This window comes from Cyclopterus lumpus, chromosome 11 (assembly GCF_009769545.1).
Source record: "Cyclopterus lumpus isolate fCycLum1 chromosome 11, fCycLum1.pri, whole genome shotgun sequence".
Taxonomy (NCBI): domain Eukaryota; kingdom Metazoa; phylum Chordata; class Actinopteri; order Perciformes; family Cyclopteridae; genus Cyclopterus; species Cyclopterus lumpus.
In genome coordinates this window covers 4,056,965-4,077,804 of record NC_046976.1, presented here as the reverse complement: position 1 = coordinate 4,077,804, position 20,840 = coordinate 4,056,965, and the positions used below count along the sequence as shown (strand labels likewise).

Below are 20,840 nucleotides of genomic sequence, written 5' to 3'. Positions count from 1 at the left end.
AGAAGACACGCCCCCTCCTGCAGCGACCTATTGTATCAAAGGGGCGCGTGAATGTGTCTTTGCAGCCTCGCGCCTCATCTCTGCGCTCGTTTGGTTTAAGCCGGATCCCACATTTCGCAAGGTTAGCACACGCAAGCTAACACGATGTCGAGGGTGTACATCGGAAGACTGAGCTACAGGGCCAGAGAAAAGGACGTGGAGAGATTCTTCAAAGGCTACGGGAAGATACTCGAAGTCGACCTGAAAAACGGGTAACGTTGAGGCTGTTTATCGATTTCCGTTGTCGGCGAAGCCGCGTTATCGTCGCGGTGCAGGCCTGCACCGCGACGATAACGTGCAGTCTGGGCCTTCTAGTTGGCTGCAGCCTGCTAATGCTAGCTAGCTAGCGTGTATGTTGTGTATACATGTACCCATGAAACCAGCCGATATTGTAATGCATCGCCGCAGGGTCTTAGTTTGGCTTAATGCTTGTTCTTCTTGATGCGCTACTAACGTATCGGCTTGTGCGCGTTTGGCGGCCACGGCTAACTAGCTAGCTACTGTCTGCTAAGGTTAGACGTGGCAATGTCACAGGCCGGCGCGTGTATTACAAGCAAACAGCGAACTAAACAAGTGCAAACATGTGCCTTAATCGCGTGTAACTTTTAGATCGGATCCGCTTTCTACGTTCAACGTGCAGTCGGGCCAAAAAGAAAAGGTCTGTATGTACCGCCGAGGTACGCGGGTCCCGATCACGCCTCGAGACGACGGGTTCAGATGTCTTTGTTCAGCAGAGCAGTATTCTCTGTGAATAAGAAGTAACATCGCACAGTTAAATGTTGAAACACCACACGCTTATTTTCTGAGCTGTCCGTTAGGTTTTGCACATAATTCACCCACGATGCCCTTCGCTGTAACTATTGCTGTTCTTTTTTTAATTACCGCTTACATATTATTTTTAAGTCTGCAGTTAAGAACATAAAGCATTTTAATATAAAATTCACAAACGTAAATTCTATTCTATTTCAAGTTTTTAATAAATGACATGCAACGATTCCTACACATTCAACACTCAAATCCTTAAAGCTCTAAAATACACGTCTGAACTGTTTTATCCTTTTTCATTCACTCCACAAAACCCAAAGTAGATGAATATTAGTGCCTCTAGCTTTGTCAATCAAACCGTCATAAATATATAGTTTACAATAAAATAATTCCAAATATTTATTTTTTGTGAACATCGAACCGGTAGAGTTTTGATTGTTTCGCTTAAACAACCAATTGTTGCTGATTAGTTTTCTGATGCCGATATAATCGATGAATCCTTGTATTCTCACATCCTTGGATCAGCATCCGACTAGCAATATAATACCCGTCCTCAAGACATTGAGCTTTACATCGTCTTAGCTTGTCGCACTTGTCTTTCCAATTAACCAGCTTGGAAGATGTAATCTTACAATTTCCGAATAACATCACCTGTTACCGAGATCTGTAACCAGGTCCCGCTGCTCAAAAACACATTTTTAAAAGGTAAACGGGACAGCAAGACGAAAATGTTTTTTGTTGTTTTCTGCTATTGAGTTAACAGTGCTTTGTGGATGTGTGTGTGTGTGTGGGGTGTCTTCGGCCAATCCTCCTTTTGTGCTCTCGATTATTAACATCCAAATCCTTTGTCGCCAGGTCTTAACATGTTCTCTTCTTTTATAAAGGTATGGGTTTGTTGAATTTGATGACCCACGTGATGCAGATGATGCTGTGTATGACTTGAACGGCAAGGAGTTGTGTGGGGAGAGGGTCATTGTGGAGCACACCAAGGGACCCCGTCGGGATGGAGGTTATGGTGGTAGTGGTGGAGGCGGCGGCGGCGAAAGAGGAGGAGGAGGCGGCGGCGGCGATAGAGGAGACAGAGGAGGAGGAGGCGACAGAGGAGGTGGCGACAGAGGAGGTGGAAGCGATAGAGGAGGTGGTAGCGGCGGCGGTGGAAGAAGTAAGTGTTCAAGAGAGAATTGTGTTTCATTCACATTAATTATGTCATTTGATGAGGGGTTTCATTCATTACAGGGAACCATTGATCTAAATTTCAAAGGGCAAAACGTTTAAGTCCTTGGTGGCTGATGTGCATTCAATTTATGTCCTAGTAAATTGTAGATTTGAAACTGATCAGTCCCCATGCCTTGGGGATCAGCCGAAAGAGTATCGATCTATTACCATGTTTAATAAGCTGTATGTCTCTATTGACTATTCCTTTTTGCGTGTAGCAACCTCATGCTTAACTTAAGCATTGCTTTCCAAATTTTAACGAAAAAATAATATATACACATGAATATAAAGACACTGAATTATTTATTGTTAAAATGATAAATTATACACCCCCGTTCTTAAGGCAACACTTCGGTTGCCCAGCTCTACGGATGCCTCATCTCATTCCTTATGACTGAACAGGTTGTTTTTTTAGTTCAGAATGCGTGGGAAGAGATTTCCACATCAGTGCATGACATGATCAAATTTGTGTGCACCAGAGCCACCAATGACTTGAAAGATTTCTTGGGTTACAATTTGATCGATTGAAAATAAAGTTATATGTGATGGGGCTTACTGATGGAAAGGATATACATGTCTTAATTTGAATACTGTAAACTTAAACTATTTGATTGTTAAATATCTTGTATCATATTAAATGTCTTATTCCGTTTTTTATTTTAAAAATGATTGTCAATTTAAAGGTAAAGATTTAACAAAGAACCTCAATGTTTTAATTGAAAGAGTCCTTTGCTGACTGCCTGCCCCTATTGCTGGCCATGGTGTCCCCCCTTTCCAAGAGTGTGGTTTGACCATTCTGGGCCCCAGGGCAGACCAAAAAAGGGAGCCATTGTGAATGAAGACCGCTTTTCCCATTAGGCCAAGGCCGGGTGGTGAGGATGCCATGGGGTTAGGAACAGATGTGGGTTCAGCTCTTATAGGTGCCTGAAAAAAAGAACATGTTTTGTGAAATGTTGTTAGATAAGATAGCTTAAAAACTTGCTTTAGTTCACCGTAAGTACTTCCTTGATCAGATATATTTTTGACTTATTTTCTTATTTAGAAAAAAGGCATATTGACACTTTAAAAAAAATCAAAATTGAATAAGCTACACATGTTAGGTTTAGGCTTTAAAGTACACTTTTTATTTTGTAGAATTGTTTTTTTATTTTTTGGTAGGATGTAACAATTTTTTTTTTTTCACCTTTTTGCTTTTTCCCTTGTTTCCTTTTTCCCATATATTTTGTAGTCTGTAGCTTGGAGTTCAGTATTAATGCACTATCACAGTTTCTTTTTGGTCCTCATTATTTCTGTCCTTTCCTTGTTACCTTAAAAGGTGGATATGGGCGCTGGGGAAGAGACAGATATGGTCCACCTATAAGGACAGATTATCGGCTCATTGTTGAGAATCTTTCCAGCCGCTGCAGCTGGCAGGACTTGAAGGTATGACACTTTTTCTTTCTTCAAATGCTAAGGAGCTAATGTCTAAAAGTCAATATGTAATGCACAAAGAACTATATATTTAGAGATATAAATGCACAAGCTACCCGGACAGTTTAACGTGATGTACTCAAACAGTTGTGTTTATTTGATGCTGCGTTTCCTCAACGTTGACAAAGAATATTGAAATGGAATATTACAGAGTAACAACGGTCCCCCGTAACAAAAAAATACACAACGACAAACTTTAAGATGGCCATGCAAATGCATTCACTCTCCCCTCCCCGCCTTGAGTTTGTCACCATGTTGTACATTTCTCTTCTGAACTGAGCATGTCCTTAAAGTCATCCCTTTTCCCCTGCTGTGGTTTTCCATCTCCCTAAAGGACTACATGAGGCAGGCAGGGGAAGTGACTTACGCTGACACCCATAAGGGCCGGAGGAACGAGGGGGTGATCGAGTTCAGGCTCTACTCTGACATGAAGAGGGCTCTGGAGAAGCTTGATGGCACTGAGGTGAACGGCAGAAAGATTCGGCTAATTGAGGACCGCCCCGGAGCCCGACGCAAGCGCTCTTATTCTCGCAGCCGCAGCCATTCCAGGTAATCCCACATGGCTTCCTGGTGCCTGTTGATGTTTCTGAATATAGCAGTAGTATGAGGGAATGTAGTGCAATGTGTTGGGATTTAAACTGGACTTGAACCCATTTTGGAGAAAGGAGCATGGTCGGAGGGCTAAAAGGGGGCGGAGCTGGTCTAGCGAGGCAAACGGCATTGGACATTCCCGCCGGTGATGTAGTTGTTGCTAATTGTTGCTATGTGTGTTCTCAGGTCCCGCTCCAGGAGCCGCAGGTCTCGCAAGAGCCGCAGCCGCAGTGAGAGCAGCAGTCGCAGCCGCTCCCGCTCCAGGTGAGAAATCCAAACTATCAAGAGGGGATATTTTGCTTAACACACGGCTTTTCTGTCGGATGGAACCGCCAATAAACCGATGAACTAACTTGAAAAAGCAGACTTTTAGATTAGTTTGTTCTTGGTACAGAATCATGCACATCCTTGTTCAGTTGCGGAGTCCAAACTGCATTCGATCTCCCAATTAAAGATGTTGGCGCTCCAGTTAGTAAGAAGAGAGCATATGTTCCTATGAATAGATTTCCATGATGGTTGCACCTGCAGCTGCTGACAGCAAGTAGAAGCCTGATATCTACAGCTGTTTAATTTGGTCTTTCTGTCGCCTGATGGTTTGTGTGCCTGCCATATAAACGGCTGACTGTGGCAGTCAAGTAAAACATTATCCGTGTGGTGGCGTTAGTTACATTTTTTTTAGTGAAACATTTTGTGTACAGCAAGGAATCAAAGTTCTATCTGGTTTTGTCCACAGGGCGGCATCCAACTCCCGCAGCCGATCTCGTAGCAAGAAGAACAAGATCAAGAGCAAGAAAGAGGAGGAAGAGCGCAGCAACGGCGCTCCGAAGAACAAGGAGCGGAGCAGGAGTCGCAGCCCCAAAAGTCGCAGCCCCAAAAGTCGCAGCCCCAAGAGTCGCAGCCCCAAGAGTCGTAGCCCCAAAAGTAAAAAGATTAAGAAAGACGAGAAGAAGAACAAGAAGGACGATTCCCGGTCCAGGTCTCGCTCTCGCTCCAGGTCCCGCTCTAGATCGGAGATTAAGGATCGCTCCAGGAAATCCGGCTCCAAGGGCCGCGAGCAGCCCAAGAGCGACGACGAGGGAGGCGAGGTCGAGCGGGGCTCCCGCTCTCGTTCACACTCCCCCGCCGAATCTAAATCCAGAGCCAGGTCTAAATCAAAGTCCAAATCCCGCTCCCCCACCCCTGCCAAAGCCCGCTCCCGCTCCGCCTCGCGCTCAGAGTCTCGCTCCAAATCTCGCTCCAAATCCCGCTCCCAATCTCGTTCTCGCTCCCGTTCCCGCTCGTAGTTCAGTTTTTGAACCGTTTTGTCTTGCGCCCTTACCCCAGTGTCTCCCCCCCGCCCCCATTTACATTCCCTGCACCCCCACTACCCCGCCTCCCCGTTTTTTGATAAATAGCTGTAGATGATCAGGCACTCGACGTCTTTTATGCACACGCTACTCCATTTCATTTGACTTTTACTCTGCATATTTTTTCATTAGAGCTGTCTCGTATGGGGTTGTTTGTAAGATAACAGGGTGCAAATCTCAGTTTTATAAGTTTAAATGATGGTATGGTGCGTGTCTTAGCCTTTTTTAATCAAATGTAGAAGCATACTGTTTAGTCAAAATGCCGGGTGGGAAAGAATTCCACCGTCTCACCTTTTTTGTGAAATCCTTGTATCATTTTATTTCAGATTAAAAGACACCTGTTCTACATTTGTCATTGGATTTGAGTTTTGGTCAATTATGTTTCCAGCTTTGGTGTGATATTCTAGTATTTTTATATTTAGTTGGAGCAAATGTCTACACAGATTTCTGAGGTCTGTGGCTGAGAAGAGTCCCAAAGAAGACTATTTACTCAGTTTAGCAACCTAAACTAAAGTGTCCAGCTCGTTCAGAAAATGACCTTTGGTAGATGTACTTCAGTAAGAGCAGAAAGGGGGACTTAAAGCAATTGTTTGACCTTTTTATGGTATTTGTTAATAAAATCGTCTTTGGCTGTCTAAACACCTAAAATGTCTTCCAACTATGCAACTGTCAAGTAAAAATACAAAGCATTTGTGGTTGCTGGGTCATTTAATATAAAATTGGCATTTAGCTTTTTCTGTTGGCCATTTTCTTCCATTTTATATACATAATATAACACCGTAATGAGGTGAGCTAGTCTTGTTTAGATCTAAGGCAGTGATATTAAGCCATTTCTAATATAGTTGATGGGCTGACATTAGAAAAAACAATCGAATTAAAACAAGTATTTGCAAGCAATGAAAACATCTTTATCAGAATCCACAACTTGAGCTCTCGCGCTGAGCCAGATGTGTCGCTCCCAGAGCACCAAATAAAGCGGGCAACGAGTATTGGAACCGTTAACGAGTCATCTGATCTGCCTTTATATAGAGAACCAAATGGGTTGGAACAAATGGACCCCACAATCGGAGCGCACTGAAACCAAAGTTGCTTCTACCGGGGTAAACTTGTCTTTACGCTCAAACACTGCTATGAATTCATGGTCGGAGCAACTGGTGGCCCAAAACGGGCGAGGCAAGCGGCCCAATGTAAACGCAGCCATTTTATAGCACATCCGTCGAATAAAACGGTTACAGATAATCAGTCCAGAGTCACATGAGGCTACAGCCATCACTGCTGAGAGAGTTTTTAATATTCCAGCTTCTTTCTGTCAGCGTGTCCTTCAGTGCATGCGTGCTGATGCCGGCAGTCTTTCCAGCTCAATCCACGAGACGTCAGTCGTCTTCCTCTTCTGAGGAGGTGTGCGTCACCCCGCTGCTGTCGTCGCGGTAACACCGGCCGAGCAGGCGCAGCTCCTCCAGGGCCTCCCTGTAGTCGGCCATCTCGGGCCCCTGGGAGAGGAAGCTGGGGGCCACGCGGTGGATGTCCAGAGCACTAGCACCGCGATGCAGCTCCGACAGCCACGAGCCGACAGCGGGGCCCGACTGGAAGGACGTCATGACGGGTGCTGAGGAGACCGCGGGGGCCCGGGCTGCAGAGATGGGTGGGGTTAAAAAAAAAAAAAAGAGTAAGCAATAATTCAAAAGTTGAAGAAAAAGTTGTGTTATGCTACAAACAGAGTAAAGTTAAATAGAAACGCTTACAGCCAGGCGGAGGAGACCGGCTCTGCAGGAAGCCCTGGGCGCCGAGGGACTGACTGAATATCTGAGGGAACGGTGGCGTCAGCATACTGGGCGTCGACACCAACTGCAGAGCCCTGTAGAGGGAGGGAGAATTGTTGGATTATAATTATATATATATATAATTATATATATATATATATATATATATATATATATATATATATATACACACACACACACACACACACACACACACACACACACACACACACACACACATCCCAAAACAAGTGACGATGGGGGGACTCACAGAGGAGACGTCGGATAGAAAGATCGGATGTAGGACTCCAGGACGTCCTCCCCGCTGTGGAGCCCGTGCAGAGGACTGTCTGGCTGAGTCCCTGGAGCCAAAGAGCTGCGACACAGTAAAGGTGATATGGGGGGTTTGAGGTCCTTTTCCTTAGATGTCTTTGGTTCACTGACTATTTGTTTTTGTGCCATTTCTGTACATGTAAACTCAACGTTGTTAAGCACCTTTTAAACGGCCCTTATCCCTAATGCTTTTTTTCCTTTCTTAAGCACAAACTCAGCTATAAACAGAAAACAAATCAATAAAAAGTCCCAAAAATGAAGATACAAATTAGGAATAATAATAATTGTAATATTGTTGAAAAAAAGGTTTAGGATATAAGAACCATAAAAAGTAGGAGAAATACAAAATGAATATTCAGAAAAGCCTAAAAGTGAAATGTGAACGTGTGGTGCATTATTCATGCGTTCAGAATCTTCTCACCTGACTAGCCTCTGTCCCTCAAAGCCTCTGAGTGTCGCCCATTGGCCGTAGCAGCGGCCGTCGGCGGCTTCGGGGCAAGCCGATAGAGGTTTCCAGGGCAACGCGTCCGCGCAGGTGCTCAGGGCGTCGGGGAGAGAGCCGCCGTGCATCATGGGAACGGGGACGGCACCATAAGCGGCCACCACCTAGGATTTCAAATCACACTAGAGGCTCCTCTATTTGAACAAAACAAATAGTGGGGCCAATCCGGCAGCGGGAGGAGGGGAAGGGGGGTCACCTTTCTGCCAGAAACAGCGAGGGAGTCGGCCACCTGCCACATGGGGACGCTGTCCTTCTTCAGCCTGTAAGGCAAAGTGAGGGCATCGAGGGCCAGAGCCAGCACAGCGCTGGAGTGGTACCACAGATGGGCCTGAGAAGAGAAGAGATCAGATATATATATATATATATATATATATATATATATATATATATATATATATATATATATATATGCACATTCATGCTGAGTTTTAACATGACAATCTTAACTCAGAATCTTAAAACAACATTTAATTCAAAAGACTAATAACCGTGTGGTGCGCTACTTCAGAGAGGCTTCTTTTTATTCTCATCATGTTTTCTCTTTCATTTATGCATTCATCCCATCCATCCATCCATTTTCAATACCGCTTATCCTCATTAGGGTCGCGGGGCGCTGGAGCCTATCCCAGCTGACATAGGGCGAAGGCAGGGGACACCCTGGACAGGCCGCCAGTCCATCGAGGGCACATGTAGGGACATACAACCATTCACTCTCACATTCACACCTATGGGACATTTAGAGATCAATTAACCTGCAGCATGTCTTTGGACTGTGGGAGGAAGCCGGAGAGCCCGGAGAGAACCCACGCTGCCACGGGGAGAACATGCAAACTCCACACAGAAGGACCGCTCCGACCGGGAATTGAACCCGCGGCCCTCTTGCTGTGAGGCGACAGTGCTAGCCACTACACCACCGTGCATTCAATTAAATGTAATTCAAACAGAGTCGAATACAAATGTCACAATGAGGCATTGGAAAGCTCTGACACCAGTTAAATGACCACTAAACATATCTTTGAAAGTCTGATAATAATAATAATAATAATAATAACAACAACGAGTGATTTAAAAAGAGAATAAATAATAAAGAAAAGCTCACATCATAATTTAGGTGGGGGAACGCTGTGGGAGCTGAGGGCCGCCTCCCCAGTCCACCGCGCAGTGTCAACGGGCAGAAGAAGGAGCTGTGGTCGGCCATGTGGACCGCCCCCAGCGCGCCGTTCAACACGTGGTAGAGCTCCTTCATGGGGGTCTGCTTGAGCGGGACGCACACAATGAGTACAGAAGCCCGCTCACGACGCGTCCTGCTTTTCTCCACCGGAGCAACCGGGACTCACCGAGTTCGGGTGGCTGACGGGCGCCATCCCCCAGGTCAGGATGCCTCGTCCGCCGTACGAGTCCCGCAGCATCTCCGTGACCTTCGACCCCAGGCCGGCGAAGCCATCGGCCAGGTCGCAGAAGACCTGGAAACCCTGAGGTGAGAAATGGCGCGAGGTAATGCATCAGCAACGGTTTACCTGAAGATGGAGCGCTTGGGAAGTTTAAATGGAAATATATATATTTTAATATAATGGAGAAACGGAAAAAAGAAAAAGAAAAAAACACTGACCTGAAGGTAGTCACACTCCTCTACAAAGAAGTGCAGCTTGTCCTCCAGCTGCTCGAGCACCTGCCCCTGCAGGAGAGCCTCCCCCTGGCCGAAGGCCTCCAGACGGTGAGCCTCCCTGCACACAAATAAGAGACGTCACAGTTTATTGGGAAGCGTGGTGGATTAAGTGCAAGCAGACTTTGAGATGACCACCGGCCAAAATCTGTGTGAAGCCCGACATCTACTGGAGAAACACAGTTCCTGCATGAGCTGGTCTTTGCCCTGGAGGCAGGAACATTCCCATCCCTCATTTTTGCCAAACAAAGTGCAGGAAGTAGGACCTCACCCGTCATGGTTGTACTGGTGGATGACGGAGACGGTGCGGGGGTGCAGGTGGATCCTGAGGAAGTCGGACCACACCTTCACGCTGCCCTCCAACCGGTAGCCCTTTTGGACTCGAGCCAGCTGGCTGTTCACGGTGTCCAAGCGCAGTGCACCTGTGGGGGGAGAGTTTCTAGAATGGTCGCTGCTTACGTGTGACACTAAATCTTGAGGATGTTTCCTTGAGGGTTTTCTTACCCGAGCGCTGAGGCTGGAGACTGGAGGACAAATCATCTTCAGCGAGGATCTCCCCTCTCTGGAGACAAGGAAAACCATAAACTGTTACAATTACAGTAATGTATTATACGATTCATACTAGATTAAGACACACCTTCAATCCCCGTTATCATAACTGGCTTGGCATCATCACTGTGTCAAGACAATATTGTGAAGGAAAGTCTCCTGCGTCACCATAAATACTCACATCCAGCCTGTCCAGATCTTCGAGAAAGGAGTTCTTCTGAGCCGGACTTTCTTTGACTTTCATGAGGCTTCCCTCCCTATTTTTTTACATAAAAATAAAAAAGACAAAGAATTGTCCAAATATTTGGTTTCAATATCGGTGTTAAAAAAAAATAATGTAATAATGGACACATCCATCAATGTGGGTTTTATTCATTACGTTCTTACGGTGTCTTTTTCATGAGGCCAAAAACAAAGGTGGAACAGAAAGAGTCGAGCAAAAGCTTAATGTTTAAAAAAGGTGCAATAATAATAATAATAATAATAATCCACAAGTGATGCACCTGTAATTCTCTTGGGCCCTTAAATATGTACACGTGTGGGCGTGCAGAGGCTGTTACCCACCATGTGACAGCGGAGGTGTCCTTGCCGGCGTCGTACAGACTTCCCTCCTGCCGTAGAGTCCGGAGGCTTCCTGTTGGAGGCAAGCAGCAGACACACCCAAGTTACTGTCTGGACCTGAGTCCAACTAACGAAAACCCAAAACACAGAGAACTATTCATTATGTATTTAAACTAGTACATGAAACCGTACATAAAATAAAAATGTAAAAAAGCATGTGTGACGGGAAGAAGTTACCTTTGAGATCCAGTGCGATGAGGCGAGGCGTGTGGGTGACATGTCCGCCCGTTGTCCGTCCTTCACGAAACAGGACGTCGCTCTGGATCTCGCTCGGTGGCGTCTCTGGGTCGTACGATAAAGACGCATCCTGCATGCAGACACAGACTGTGATGATAATTTCTTTCTTTCTTTCTTTTATACCACAAAACCTCCATTGTATTCATTAATTTGCATCAACACATTAAAACGGCTTAGTATTCTCAACAGTGAAAAGAAAATGAAAAACAAAAACAAATGGACAGAGAAACTACATTATTGTGTACAATTTATATGTTCTGTTTTTGATAGCTTCCATCATCATCAGTATTGCTGCCACAGTACAGCATTGTCTCATGTGTTGGCTGGGCTGTGTATTGTGCATTTACACAATGATGTCGTTTTCAGATCCTTTACTACAAGTAAAAATACAACGGTGAGAATACTAATGAAAGTAAAATGCACACATTCAGAAACTTGTAAAAGTACATAGAGGTATAAGTATTCAGTGTTTCACCATTATATGAGGCCACTGTATTAATATTACCGCAGTTCATATATATGTTTTGTGTTTTTATCTCCTCTATAGATCGTCGGGTAGTTTGATGAATGATAAAATCATCATATGTTGTAGTGTCTCTTTTTCTTCGTTTCATTATGAGTTCAGAAAAACAGATTATTTTTGTTTAGCTTTGTGAAAATGCAGCTTTTCAAAGATGATTCTGAGATCGTTTATTTGGCTTAAGAAATGGGAGAATGTTCTCAACCCATGAAGGAACACTTTATAATCCAGTTTATCAGGAACAGGGGTTTTATTCTACCAGAGAATCTCGCCGATTTCGGTCAAAAAATAATCTGATGACAAATATACTGCTGACTTCAGATTCGACAAGTAGCAGCGTTAGCATCACAAAGCCCGGTGGCTACCGTGATCGTTGTGGGGCAGCTTCATTGCGCCGTGTGTCTTCGGTCTGTTGGAAAAGACCCCAGGGTGCAGCTTGGAGCACAGCTTTGAGTCACGCTGCTCCCTGAAGTCATACGGAGCTAACGTTAGCTTAGCTTAGCCGCTTACCTGTAAATTCCACCAGTGAGTCCCAACAAAGTTGGAATAGTGTCCCAACTGGAGCGTGATGACTTCTCTACAAACGTTACTCATCGTGGCGGAAATCAACAATCGGGATCAAATGTAAAGTCGTCGATAAGTTCGAGCATGGTGAACATGTTTGGCACATCGGTTTTGGAAATGACAACACTGACAACCGCAACAACCTAACGCGACGTTGTGCCTCAAACGAAGGAGCTTCTGTGATTGGCTCAGAGAAACGGAGGAAGAAATGTGATTGGATGTGGTTAAGTGACGTAGTGTAAAGGTTTGGTTTCACGGTGCATTAGCTTCACGTGCGCATTACAACAGAAAAGTAAATGTCCAATGTTAACATAATGTCCAAATACATAATGTATTATGTTGCTGTAGTGTCGAAGAAGACATTTTTGAATGATATAAAAACGGTTTGAAATATTATAACTCTATCATACCGTTTTAGAATACCAGAAAGGTAAATACAACATCATATTTACTAATACCTTCGTAAATACTGACATTTTTAAATGGTCTGGTATTTAATTGAGAATGTTTCCATGAAAATACAAGTTTCTTTTGAAACGGACCATCGACAGTACCAAATAATCTGTGCCGTAACCAGGTGTGACAGCAGGTGGCAGCAGCTCCGCAGAGGGTCACGTGTCATAAACTGGAGAGAGGCACCGAGGAAGAGAAGACGAAGAAGAAGGCGACCATGTTGATTTAAAGGAAGAAACACAATAGAGGAGATTTATTTCAAGTAAAAATCAGTTAATAAAGGGGATTGTAAAGGAAGCAGTTCATCAACCGCACACTGAATACACCTTGTAAAAATAACAAAGGAACTAAGGTACGTTTGCGGTGACACGGAACCGTCCGATTCCCGTTAAAAACATCCGAGTTGTTGAGAGCTAGCTCACAGCTAACGTTAGCGAGAGGAGTTGTTGAGTTAGATTAGCCCCGAGGCTACCGAGCGTGCTAATTGTGCCATATATGACTATCAATCAATTTCATAATAATGCTACGTCTACGACATGTAACTCTATAGTCGCCATACTTAACACGTATGTTGTCATATTTGGTTATTTAAAAGCTCATTAAAACCCTCTGTTTTAACAGCTTAGAGGTTGGTTAGCTTAGAGCTTAGCTTTGGGAACGTTAGCCCAACAACGTCATGTTGTCTCACCTAAGACGTTACGTTATTGATTTTATTAAGGGACATTAGTAAAAACTAACACAGCTACACATATGGTTGGACTACTTCATAATTAATAATGGTAAACGTTAACCGTATTACCGAAATAGTTTGGAAATAACAAGAATAACTTGACGGTCATCTGAATGAAAATCCGATCAATACGAGCCGACGAGTTCAAGCTAGCCGAAGTAAATTAACTGAAAGCCAGCTGTTTGGAGCGACTTTGACCGACTTGCAGTTCTTGACTAATGATACTGTAATGATCTGATTGACCTCACTCAACCTAGAGTCTTTACTGTAGGCCAGTCTTATTTTAAATCCTGTCAGTTTGGGCTTCGCTAATCGGCCTCAGAAGATTGACACCTGGCAAGTTCACCTGTGCAATTAGCAAATGAGCTGTTAATTAAAGCCTCTCGCTCATTTCTGGCGTAGTGTTTATCAAAGGTGCGCCTGTCAGTATAGCTTGCTATTGCTTTCGCTTTCTCTCTCTCTCTCTCTCTCTCTCTCTCTTTATATTATATATATATATATATATATATATATATATATATATATATATATACACGTCATCATCATGTGTATATATACACGTCATCATCATGTGTATGAAGCTTCTCTGTAAAGCCGTGGTATGTCATGTGGCAGCCGTTGGCATATCAATAAGAATAGTTTGAAAAAAATTCTCCACATCCAAACCGATTATTCTGCCAATCTCTAATGAAGAGTTTGATTTAAATTGTTCTATTTTTTTTTTTTTATTAGGTTACAAGTTTGAGTTGTTGGCTGACTTTGAGGAGGTAGCGGGTTGATCACAGCCGCACTCACACACTTCACACACCGACCGGAAGACCTGCGGTGTCTGGGGAGAGAGTCGAACACCTGGAGGAGAAAGGAAGCGCACACTGAGGACTCAAAAGGGGTGAAAAGCTTTTTGGCTTTGGACTAGAAACCCCCTTTGTATCTGTGAATTCAGGATCCAGGTTTTTTTTTTCTCACACTGGAGCGACATATCCACACCCAGTGGAAACAAACAGAGCATTCCAGACTATAGGATATTGGGGAAAACAGAAGAACAGGAAGAACAGGGATATTGAGCAACTCTATGGACTCAAAGTGGAAAGAGGAAATGTTGTTCAATTTAGAATTAAGCATTGAACTAAGATTATATTGAAGAGGCTGTTCCCCAAGTTCAGATTGCCTTAGTTGTTCTATTTCAGGACTTGAACCGCTTTGATACTTGTTCACATATAATTTTTCTATATTGTGGGCAAGTATATACATGCATATGAATGCAAATTTCTCTTCATTTTGAAGAGCTCTTGTGTAAAAACGTGTTTTTCTTTTTTTTGTTCCTGTAAGTCAGTCACTCTTTTGTTGAAGGGGACCGAACTGCACTTACATGTGTATATGTAAATACTACCAATTGACTTCAGTTGTGAAAGCTTTGGACTTAAAAAGAATAGAGAATATTGTTTGTTAATGCTTTATTAAACTTTTTTACTTTTGAAGAGAATTTTAAAAAAGAAAAATCTAAGAGGCAAAAATCTAATACTTTTGAAGAAGGAAAAAAAAACAAAAGCAAGGAAAACGGGACAAAATGGCAACCGCCAGAACAGAAAACGTTGGCCCGATCGTCATGGGACTGAACAAGCAGAATGGGCAGCTCAGAGGACAGACCAAATCAGCTTCAGTCCAGCCAGCACCCACAACTCTAGGAAAGGCTTTGGGTGCACCCCAGATAGTCGGCGGTGCTGCTCAGGAAGGAGGAGGCATCAAGTTTGGAGATGACTGGAAAAAGAGCCTAAAGCTCCCACCCAAAGACAACAGGGTCAAAACCTCAGTGAGTCCAGCTCGATAGCGGTTTGTCTCCTCTCACTGAGTCTTAAAGCTGATATTCTGCTGTCATCCTAACTGCTCTGTGTCTACTGTAGGATGTGACGTCCACTAAGGGGAATGAATTTGAAGATTACTGTCTCAAAAGAGAACTCCTGATGGGCATCTTTGAGATGGGCTGGGAGAAACCTTCCCCTATCCAGGTATGGCTTTTTTGTTATGTAAAATTGTATTTTCTTGCCAGATTAACCTAATTTGTTCGTGGTGTTGCAGTTTTTGGCTATGCATCCTAACCTCTAAAGGACTGGGATCGCACATGGCTATTGCCTTAAGGAGTTTGCCTTGCAAATATATTGTTGGAATCTTTTTTTGGGCTCACTGTATTGCGGTAAAAGTGTATTTGGATTGTCATAGTTTACATCTTCATTTTTTTGAATGAAAAGGTCTTCTTATGCAATCCAATGGGAACAAGTCCTCATTTAGATGAGCTCTCTGTTGCAGCATTATGACTACATTAGTCACAGAATGAGACTAAAGATAATGTACTCTTTTTCTTTTTTTTTCCTTCCAGGAGGAGAGCATTCCCATCGCCCTGTCTGGACGGGACATTCTAGCTCGGGCTAAGAACGGAACAGGGAAAAGTGGAGCCTATCTCATCCCACTGCTGGAGAGAATAGACCTGAAAAAGGACCACATACAGGGTGAGACACTGCATGTTTTATACAGTCACCCATCCTCTCAACGTCGCCGTTGTCCCTCGTTCATTTGGTTTACTCTCCATCTTCCTTGCCCCTCACTACGTTACCTGGACCCTCCTATTATGATCTTTTCTCTTGTCTGGAAGCTGTTTCTTTGTAAATCTTTCTACCAGTAACCATATTTGTAACCAGTACTTTTTTGTATTTATGTTGTATGCCCTAGCACTTGTCATGGTTCCCACCCGTGAGCTGGCTTTGCAGGTGAGCCAGATCTCCATCCAGATCAGCAAACACCTGGGGGGAGTCAAAGTCATGGCCACCACCGGGGGCACCAACCTGCGAGATGACATCATGCGTCTGGATGAGACCGGTAAGGAGCCAATCTGTCTGACTTCATGGAAAGTGTGTACTACAAATATAAGGATACACATATTGAATTGTTTTCACCTTTTCCTTCCCATTTCCACATCAGTGCATGTTGTCATCGCCACGCCTGGTAGGATCCTGGACTTGATAAAGAAGGGAGTGGCAAAGGTGGATAGAGTCCAAATAATGGTGATGGACGAGGTAAACGGGAACAAGAAATATGAAGACATCTGCCCATAAGCAGTATAAAGTCTAATGCTTCTCAATTCTATCATTTTTATTATTTAAAATTTTTTTTTTTACAAATCTGTCATTCCTCGTTTATCGAAATCAGTCAGTTTTTCCACACCGGAGCGCCGCCTGCTTCATGTTGAATTGTCTCCGTTTCCTCTCAGGCCGACAAGCTGCTGTCTCAGGATTTCGTGGTGCTCATCGAGGATATCATCAGCTTCCTGGCCAAGAACAGGCAGATCCTGCTCTACTCCGCAACCTTTCCCATCAGCGTGCAGAAGTTCATGGTGGGTAGTCGGCTAATTGCTGCACCACTCGGCCAGCCCGGTGGCTCGGGGCCACTTGGCACCGCTCGGCTCCCACTGCAGACCTAGCTGTTCTCAGATCTGTGTTTGTGTTCGTCTGCGCTCTTTGTCGAGAGCATCTCGGCCAACAGTCGCAGGATGTAATTGATTCAAAGACTTTTTACTGCGTTTTGGAATGCTGACTTATTTAAAAGAAAACTATATGTGTACTTTGTTCTGATATATTTAACTGTTAAGAGATTAATATTCAACAAAACAAACTAGAGGTCCTCCATGCTTGTACATTTGTAATAATTCTACGATCTGAGTTTTAAAATTCCCTCTAAACTATTGTGTTCCCTGCGTTGTCCTTCCTGCAGGCCAAGCATCTTCAGAAACCCTACGAGATAAACCTGATGGAGGAGCTGACTCTTAAGGGCATTACTCAATACTACGCCTACGTCACGGAGAGGCAGAAAGTCCACTGCCTCAACACACTGTTCTCCAGGGTAACTGACTACTTTTATATATTCACCAGCCATGCGTTTTACTGTAATGTACTGCACCACAGCATTCTCCTCAGAATTCTGTGGGAGAATATTTTTAACCTCTTTGTGTTTTACTTTATCATAATGATAATGCAGCAGTGCATTTGTAGTGGATGAACCATCTAGTTGACCTTATTTTTTTTTTAAGGTTGCATCCCAGTGTGTGGAATTTAACTTATCTAACAACCTGCCACAGTTCCTCTTTTTCAACAGTAAATTGGTCAATTTAGCAATTTGATCAGAACCGCGAGACACATGGTCTTAGTTGTAGTGATCTATAACCTCTCCCCCTCACAGCTTCAGATCAACCAGTCGATCATCTTCTGTAACTCCACTCAGAGGGTGGAGCTTTTGGCCAAGAAGATCACTCAGCTGGGCTACTCCTGCTTCTACATCCACGCCAAGATGATGCAGGTGAGGACAAGAAACAACTGAAGGATTTTTATTTATTTTTTAAATGGCCTCTTTTGCAGCATTTTGACATCTTGTTTGTTTTCAGGAATACAGAAACCGTGTGTTTCATGACTTCAGAAATGGACTGTGCAGAAACCTGGTCTGCACTGGTGAGTTTCTGTTGTATACAATTGTTTTATATTGTTTGTTTTTGTTTAATGCCAGAAAGCCACAAAGGTCATCAGAGATTGAAATCCAATTTCTTCCATAGATCTCTTCACCAGGGGTATTGACATCCAAGCTGTCAATGTAGTCATCAACTTTGACTTTCCCAAGAATGCTGAGACGTACCTCCATCGTATTGGAAGATCAGGTAGGTTGTTATTATTTGAAAGCCTCACTCAAGAAGAAAAGAAAGTGGAATTTTGATTTAAAGAAATACAAACGCACAAAGAATCGGCCGCTAGTTTAAATAGAAGTTGTTCAAATGAATGCTTGATGCAATGTGTTGTGCTGGAAGTGTACCATTTGGTCCTGTGGGATGACTTAAGTACACCATCTGCACGGTTTGCCTCTTACTTTGAAAATCTTTGGACACTCAACAGGATCTGAATAGTTTTTTCATTCAAGGATTAACTCCCGGAATAGATGAACTAAATGAGATGGTGAGAAGACGGTGATTCTTGACTCTATTCTTTCAGGGAGGTTCGGTCACCTGGGCTTGGCCATCAACCTGATCACATCAGAGGACCGCTTCAACCTAAAGGCCATCGAGGACCAGCTGGTGACCGACATCAAGCCCATTCCCAGCAGCATCGACAAGAGCCTCTACGTGGCCGAGTTCCACACGTCCGGCGCCGACTGCGACGTGGAGGAGATCGAGGAGAAACCAGGACGCCAACAGGACAGGGCCTAAAACAGGCGAGATGATTTGTCGACTTTTATTGCATTAACAAATGTGAGAATCGTCTTCCTAACCAGAGTTTTTTTTTTTTTTTCTTCCCCTCCAGGACGCTACGGACTTTTGCATCGGCATCTTCACTTACACACAGGCAACTCTTCAGTTCCATGTTTCTCCCAGAGCCCGTCGAATGGACGTAAAGGCGCTTTTCTTTTGGTTTTTCTAAGCATTTCTTTATCTTTTCCACAAAGAGCTGCCTCGTTTATTTTTTCATAATGAATTGAGAAACCATATTGTTTTGCACCAACCCCAGACTGGACTGTGCGTATGAGCTTAGTGTTTGTTAAACGCAGGCAGCAGAGTATCAAAGCGGTTGTGAAGCCGCCGTCGGCAGCGAGGCCGTTTTAACGTTCCCATGGTGCACTCCCACCGGTCCACTTCACACTGTCGTCACTCAAGTGCCTTACTTACTCCATGTGCACTCATCCATTCACAGCCTGCTGTCTTCTGTCAGGCAGCAGAGTACGAGCACAAATAAGATGACTTTAATAGTAACCCAAGTTTATTTAAACATCCATTATGCAAGGGGAAAAAAGACGACACACACACACACACTCTCTCCTGCTTACAGGTGTGTGTGTGTGTGTGTGTGTAGTAACACAGCTCGGACTCCTTTTTAAAGAAAAGAAAAAAACAACCATCCTGAATGTGAACGTTTATTTTGAATGTGAACGTTGCAATAATGAAGAAATAAAATAAGGGCAGCTTTATTTAAATACTGCGTGACTGTTTCCCCCCTTTCACTACGAATAGTACCCCAGCAGCGTTACTACGAGCAGACCGCTCGAGACACGAACCCCCCCACACTGATTCATGGAAGTTGGGGGAGGAGCAGCCTGCAGCGGCTGGTTCAGAACAGCTTTGATACCAACGTCTGCCGTCACTGAGCTGGTACACAACTTGAGTATTTGGCGGGTCCGAGGGATAAATAGTTTTTGTCAGAAGTTGGTGCAATACAATAGTTTGAATTTACTATTTATTTTGTTCCTTTTTTTTTTTTTTTTTGCAGGCCGCTTACGAGTCAATTTCATCTAGAAATTGGTATTATTTACTCAAGCATTTTTTTCCCCAAATACTGAGGAAAAACTTTCTCAGCCCCGTCGTGACAAAATGGAAGTTGGTGAATGTATTAGTTGCCAATGTGAATACTCTCAATGCCAAGCTCTTGAGTCGTATCGCTGCTGTTGCACGAGGAACTCCTCTTCGGGCTTTGGCTTTCTGAAACGCTGTGCTGGATATGAACTGGTTTCATGGGCCGAGGAGCGGGGAGTCCACTCGGTGTGGAAAGGACCGCGTTGACCTGCAATTGAACTGCTACTATAACTAGAAACGTCTGTTCTCTCTGCTGCAGCAGCGATATCTCTTTTTATTTAGTTTCCTTCTCTTTTGTTCCCCCAGCACAGCTATGTTTCCTAATTCTAAACGTGCGAGGGGTGGGCTCCGTGCTTTTTGAAAGCTAAATTGTAGCATCTCTGAACAGGCAGCTGTGACTTCTTTGTTTTTGTCCTCCTTTTTACAGAGCGTCATTAACGGTGAGAGAGAGTATTTTTGCTTTTTTAAGATTTATTTTTGATGTTGCTTAAAGCAGTTTGAAGAGGGGAGGGAGGGTCTATGAGCACAGGGTACTTGTGGAAGGGGGGGGTTATCCGGAGCCAAGTGTTTTATCAGATGCTCTCTGGGCGTCTTGAATCTTTGTCTCTCTGGTACTTAAAGCAAATACAAAAGCTTTGATTTTTTTTTTTCTTTCTCTCGAGTACACAACACCTAGTTTTCTTTGTTTTAAGTGCCAGAGAGTGTTACGTTATACTGGAGAGAGTTTCAGGAAAGCGTTTGAGCACGTTGATCTTCTTGAACCTGTTCCGTGTTTGTGTGACGGACGATCAAAGTGCTTTTTGTCTTTTTTCTTTTCCAGCAACTCGATCCATTTTCCACCAGGGCAATCTTTATACGAGGTGTTATGAATAATTTTTTTAGGAAACCAAATTGTAAATTATTCATTGTTTACACTAGTTGAAAAAAAAAATTCAAATATTTTGCTTCATGAGCGGAGTTCTTTTTTTTTCTCTTTTCCTTGGAATATATTTTCAGAATTTACATTGAAGCAAAACCAAAAGTGTGTGTGTGTGTGTGTGTGTGTGTGTGTGTGTGTGTGTGTGTGTGTGTGTGTGTGTGTGTGTGTGTGTGTGTGTGTGTGTGTG

At 43.7% G+C, this 20,840-nt stretch overlaps 3 protein-coding genes across 3 annotated transcripts; 2 read left to right on the top strand and 1 right to left on the bottom strand.

Moving 5' to 3' along the window:
- The first annotated feature begins 21 nt into the window (after positions 1–21).
- srsf4 (serine and arginine rich splicing factor 4) lies at positions 22–5,784 on the top strand. Its single transcript, XM_034544778.1, has 6 exons — positions 22–251; positions 1,689–1,966; positions 3,335–3,441; positions 3,824–4,038; positions 4,267–4,344; positions 4,814–5,784. The coding sequence occupies exons 1-6, from the start codon at positions 145–147 to the stop codon at positions 5,361–5,363; spliced, it is 1,335 nt and encodes a 444-aa protein (XP_034400669.1). The 5' UTR covers positions 22–144; the 3' UTR covers positions 5,364–5,784.
- On the bottom strand, positions 5,561–12,319 carry msto1 (misato mitochondrial distribution and morphology regulator 1). The gene is made up of 14 exons (XM_034544776.1): positions 12,122–12,319; positions 11,032–11,161; positions 10,798–10,867; positions 10,415–10,490; positions 10,189–10,246; positions 9,956–10,106; positions 9,631–9,745; positions 9,359–9,493; positions 9,121–9,273; positions 8,218–8,349; positions 7,941–8,125; positions 7,458–7,562; positions 7,169–7,281; positions 5,561–7,056 (listed from the first exon to the last, which is right to left on the bottom strand). The coding sequence occupies exons 1-14, from the start codon at positions 12,203–12,205 to the stop codon at positions 6,800–6,802; spliced, it is 1,764 nt and encodes a 587-aa protein (XP_034400667.1). The 5' UTR covers positions 12,206–12,319; the 3' UTR covers positions 5,561–6,799.
- Positions 12,320–12,788: 469 nt separating this feature from the next.
- LOC117738713 (probable ATP-dependent RNA helicase ddx6) lies at positions 12,789–19,162 on the top strand. Its single transcript, XM_034544777.1, has 13 exons — positions 12,789–12,980; positions 14,091–15,168; positions 15,260–15,364; positions 15,733–15,862; positions 16,083–16,229; positions 16,332–16,426; positions 16,621–16,743; positions 17,121–17,249; positions 17,586–17,702; positions 17,788–17,851; positions 17,953–18,054; positions 18,383–18,602; positions 18,692–19,162. Exons 2-12 carry the CDS (start codon positions 14,926–14,928, stop codon positions 18,595–18,597), a joined length of 1,470 nt encoding a protein of 489 aa, XP_034400668.1. The 5' UTR covers positions 12,789–12,980; positions 14,091–14,925; the 3' UTR covers positions 18,598–18,602; positions 18,692–19,162.
- Positions 19,163–20,840: the final 1,678 nt, after the last annotated feature.

Excerpts from the sequence above, each read along its gene's own strand:
- LOC117738713 (XM_034544777.1), top strand. The coding sequence starts at position 14,926 with ATGGCAACCGCCAGAACAGAAAACGTTGGCCCGATCGTCATGGGACTG. Across the intron at positions 16,744-17,120 it reads TCAGCGTGCAGAAGTTCATG|GCCAAGCATCTTCAGAAACC; the intron begins GTGGGTAGTCGG and ends TCCTTCCTGCAG. Across the intron at positions 18,055-18,382 it reads CCATCGTATTGGAAGATCAG|GGAGGTTCGGTCACCTGGGC; the intron begins GTAGGTTGTTAT and ends CTATTCTTTCAG.
- srsf4 (XM_034544778.1), top strand. The coding sequence starts at position 145 with ATGTCGAGGGTGTACATCGGAAGACTGAGCTACAGGGCCAGAGAAAAG. Across the intron at positions 1,967-3,334 it reads TAGCGGCGGCGGTGGAAGAA|GTGGATATGGGCGCTGGGGA; the intron begins GTAAGTGTTCAA and ends TTACCTTAAAAG. Across the intron at positions 4,345-4,813 it reads CGCAGCCGCTCCCGCTCCAG|GGCGGCATCCAACTCCCGCA; the intron begins GTGAGAAATCCA and ends TTTTGTCCACAG.
- msto1 (XM_034544776.1), bottom strand. The coding sequence starts at position 12,205 with ATGAGTAACGTTTGTAGAGAAGTCATCACGCTCCAGTTGGGACACTAT. Across the intron at positions 11,162-12,121 it reads CTCACTGGTGGAATTTACAG|GATGCGTCTTTATCGTACGA; the intron begins GTAAGCGGCTAA and ends GTCTGCATGCAG. Across the intron at positions 8,350-9,120 it reads TCCCCCACCTAAATTATGAT|GCCCATCTGTGGTACCACTC; the intron begins GTGAGCTTTTCT and ends TTCTCTTCTCAG.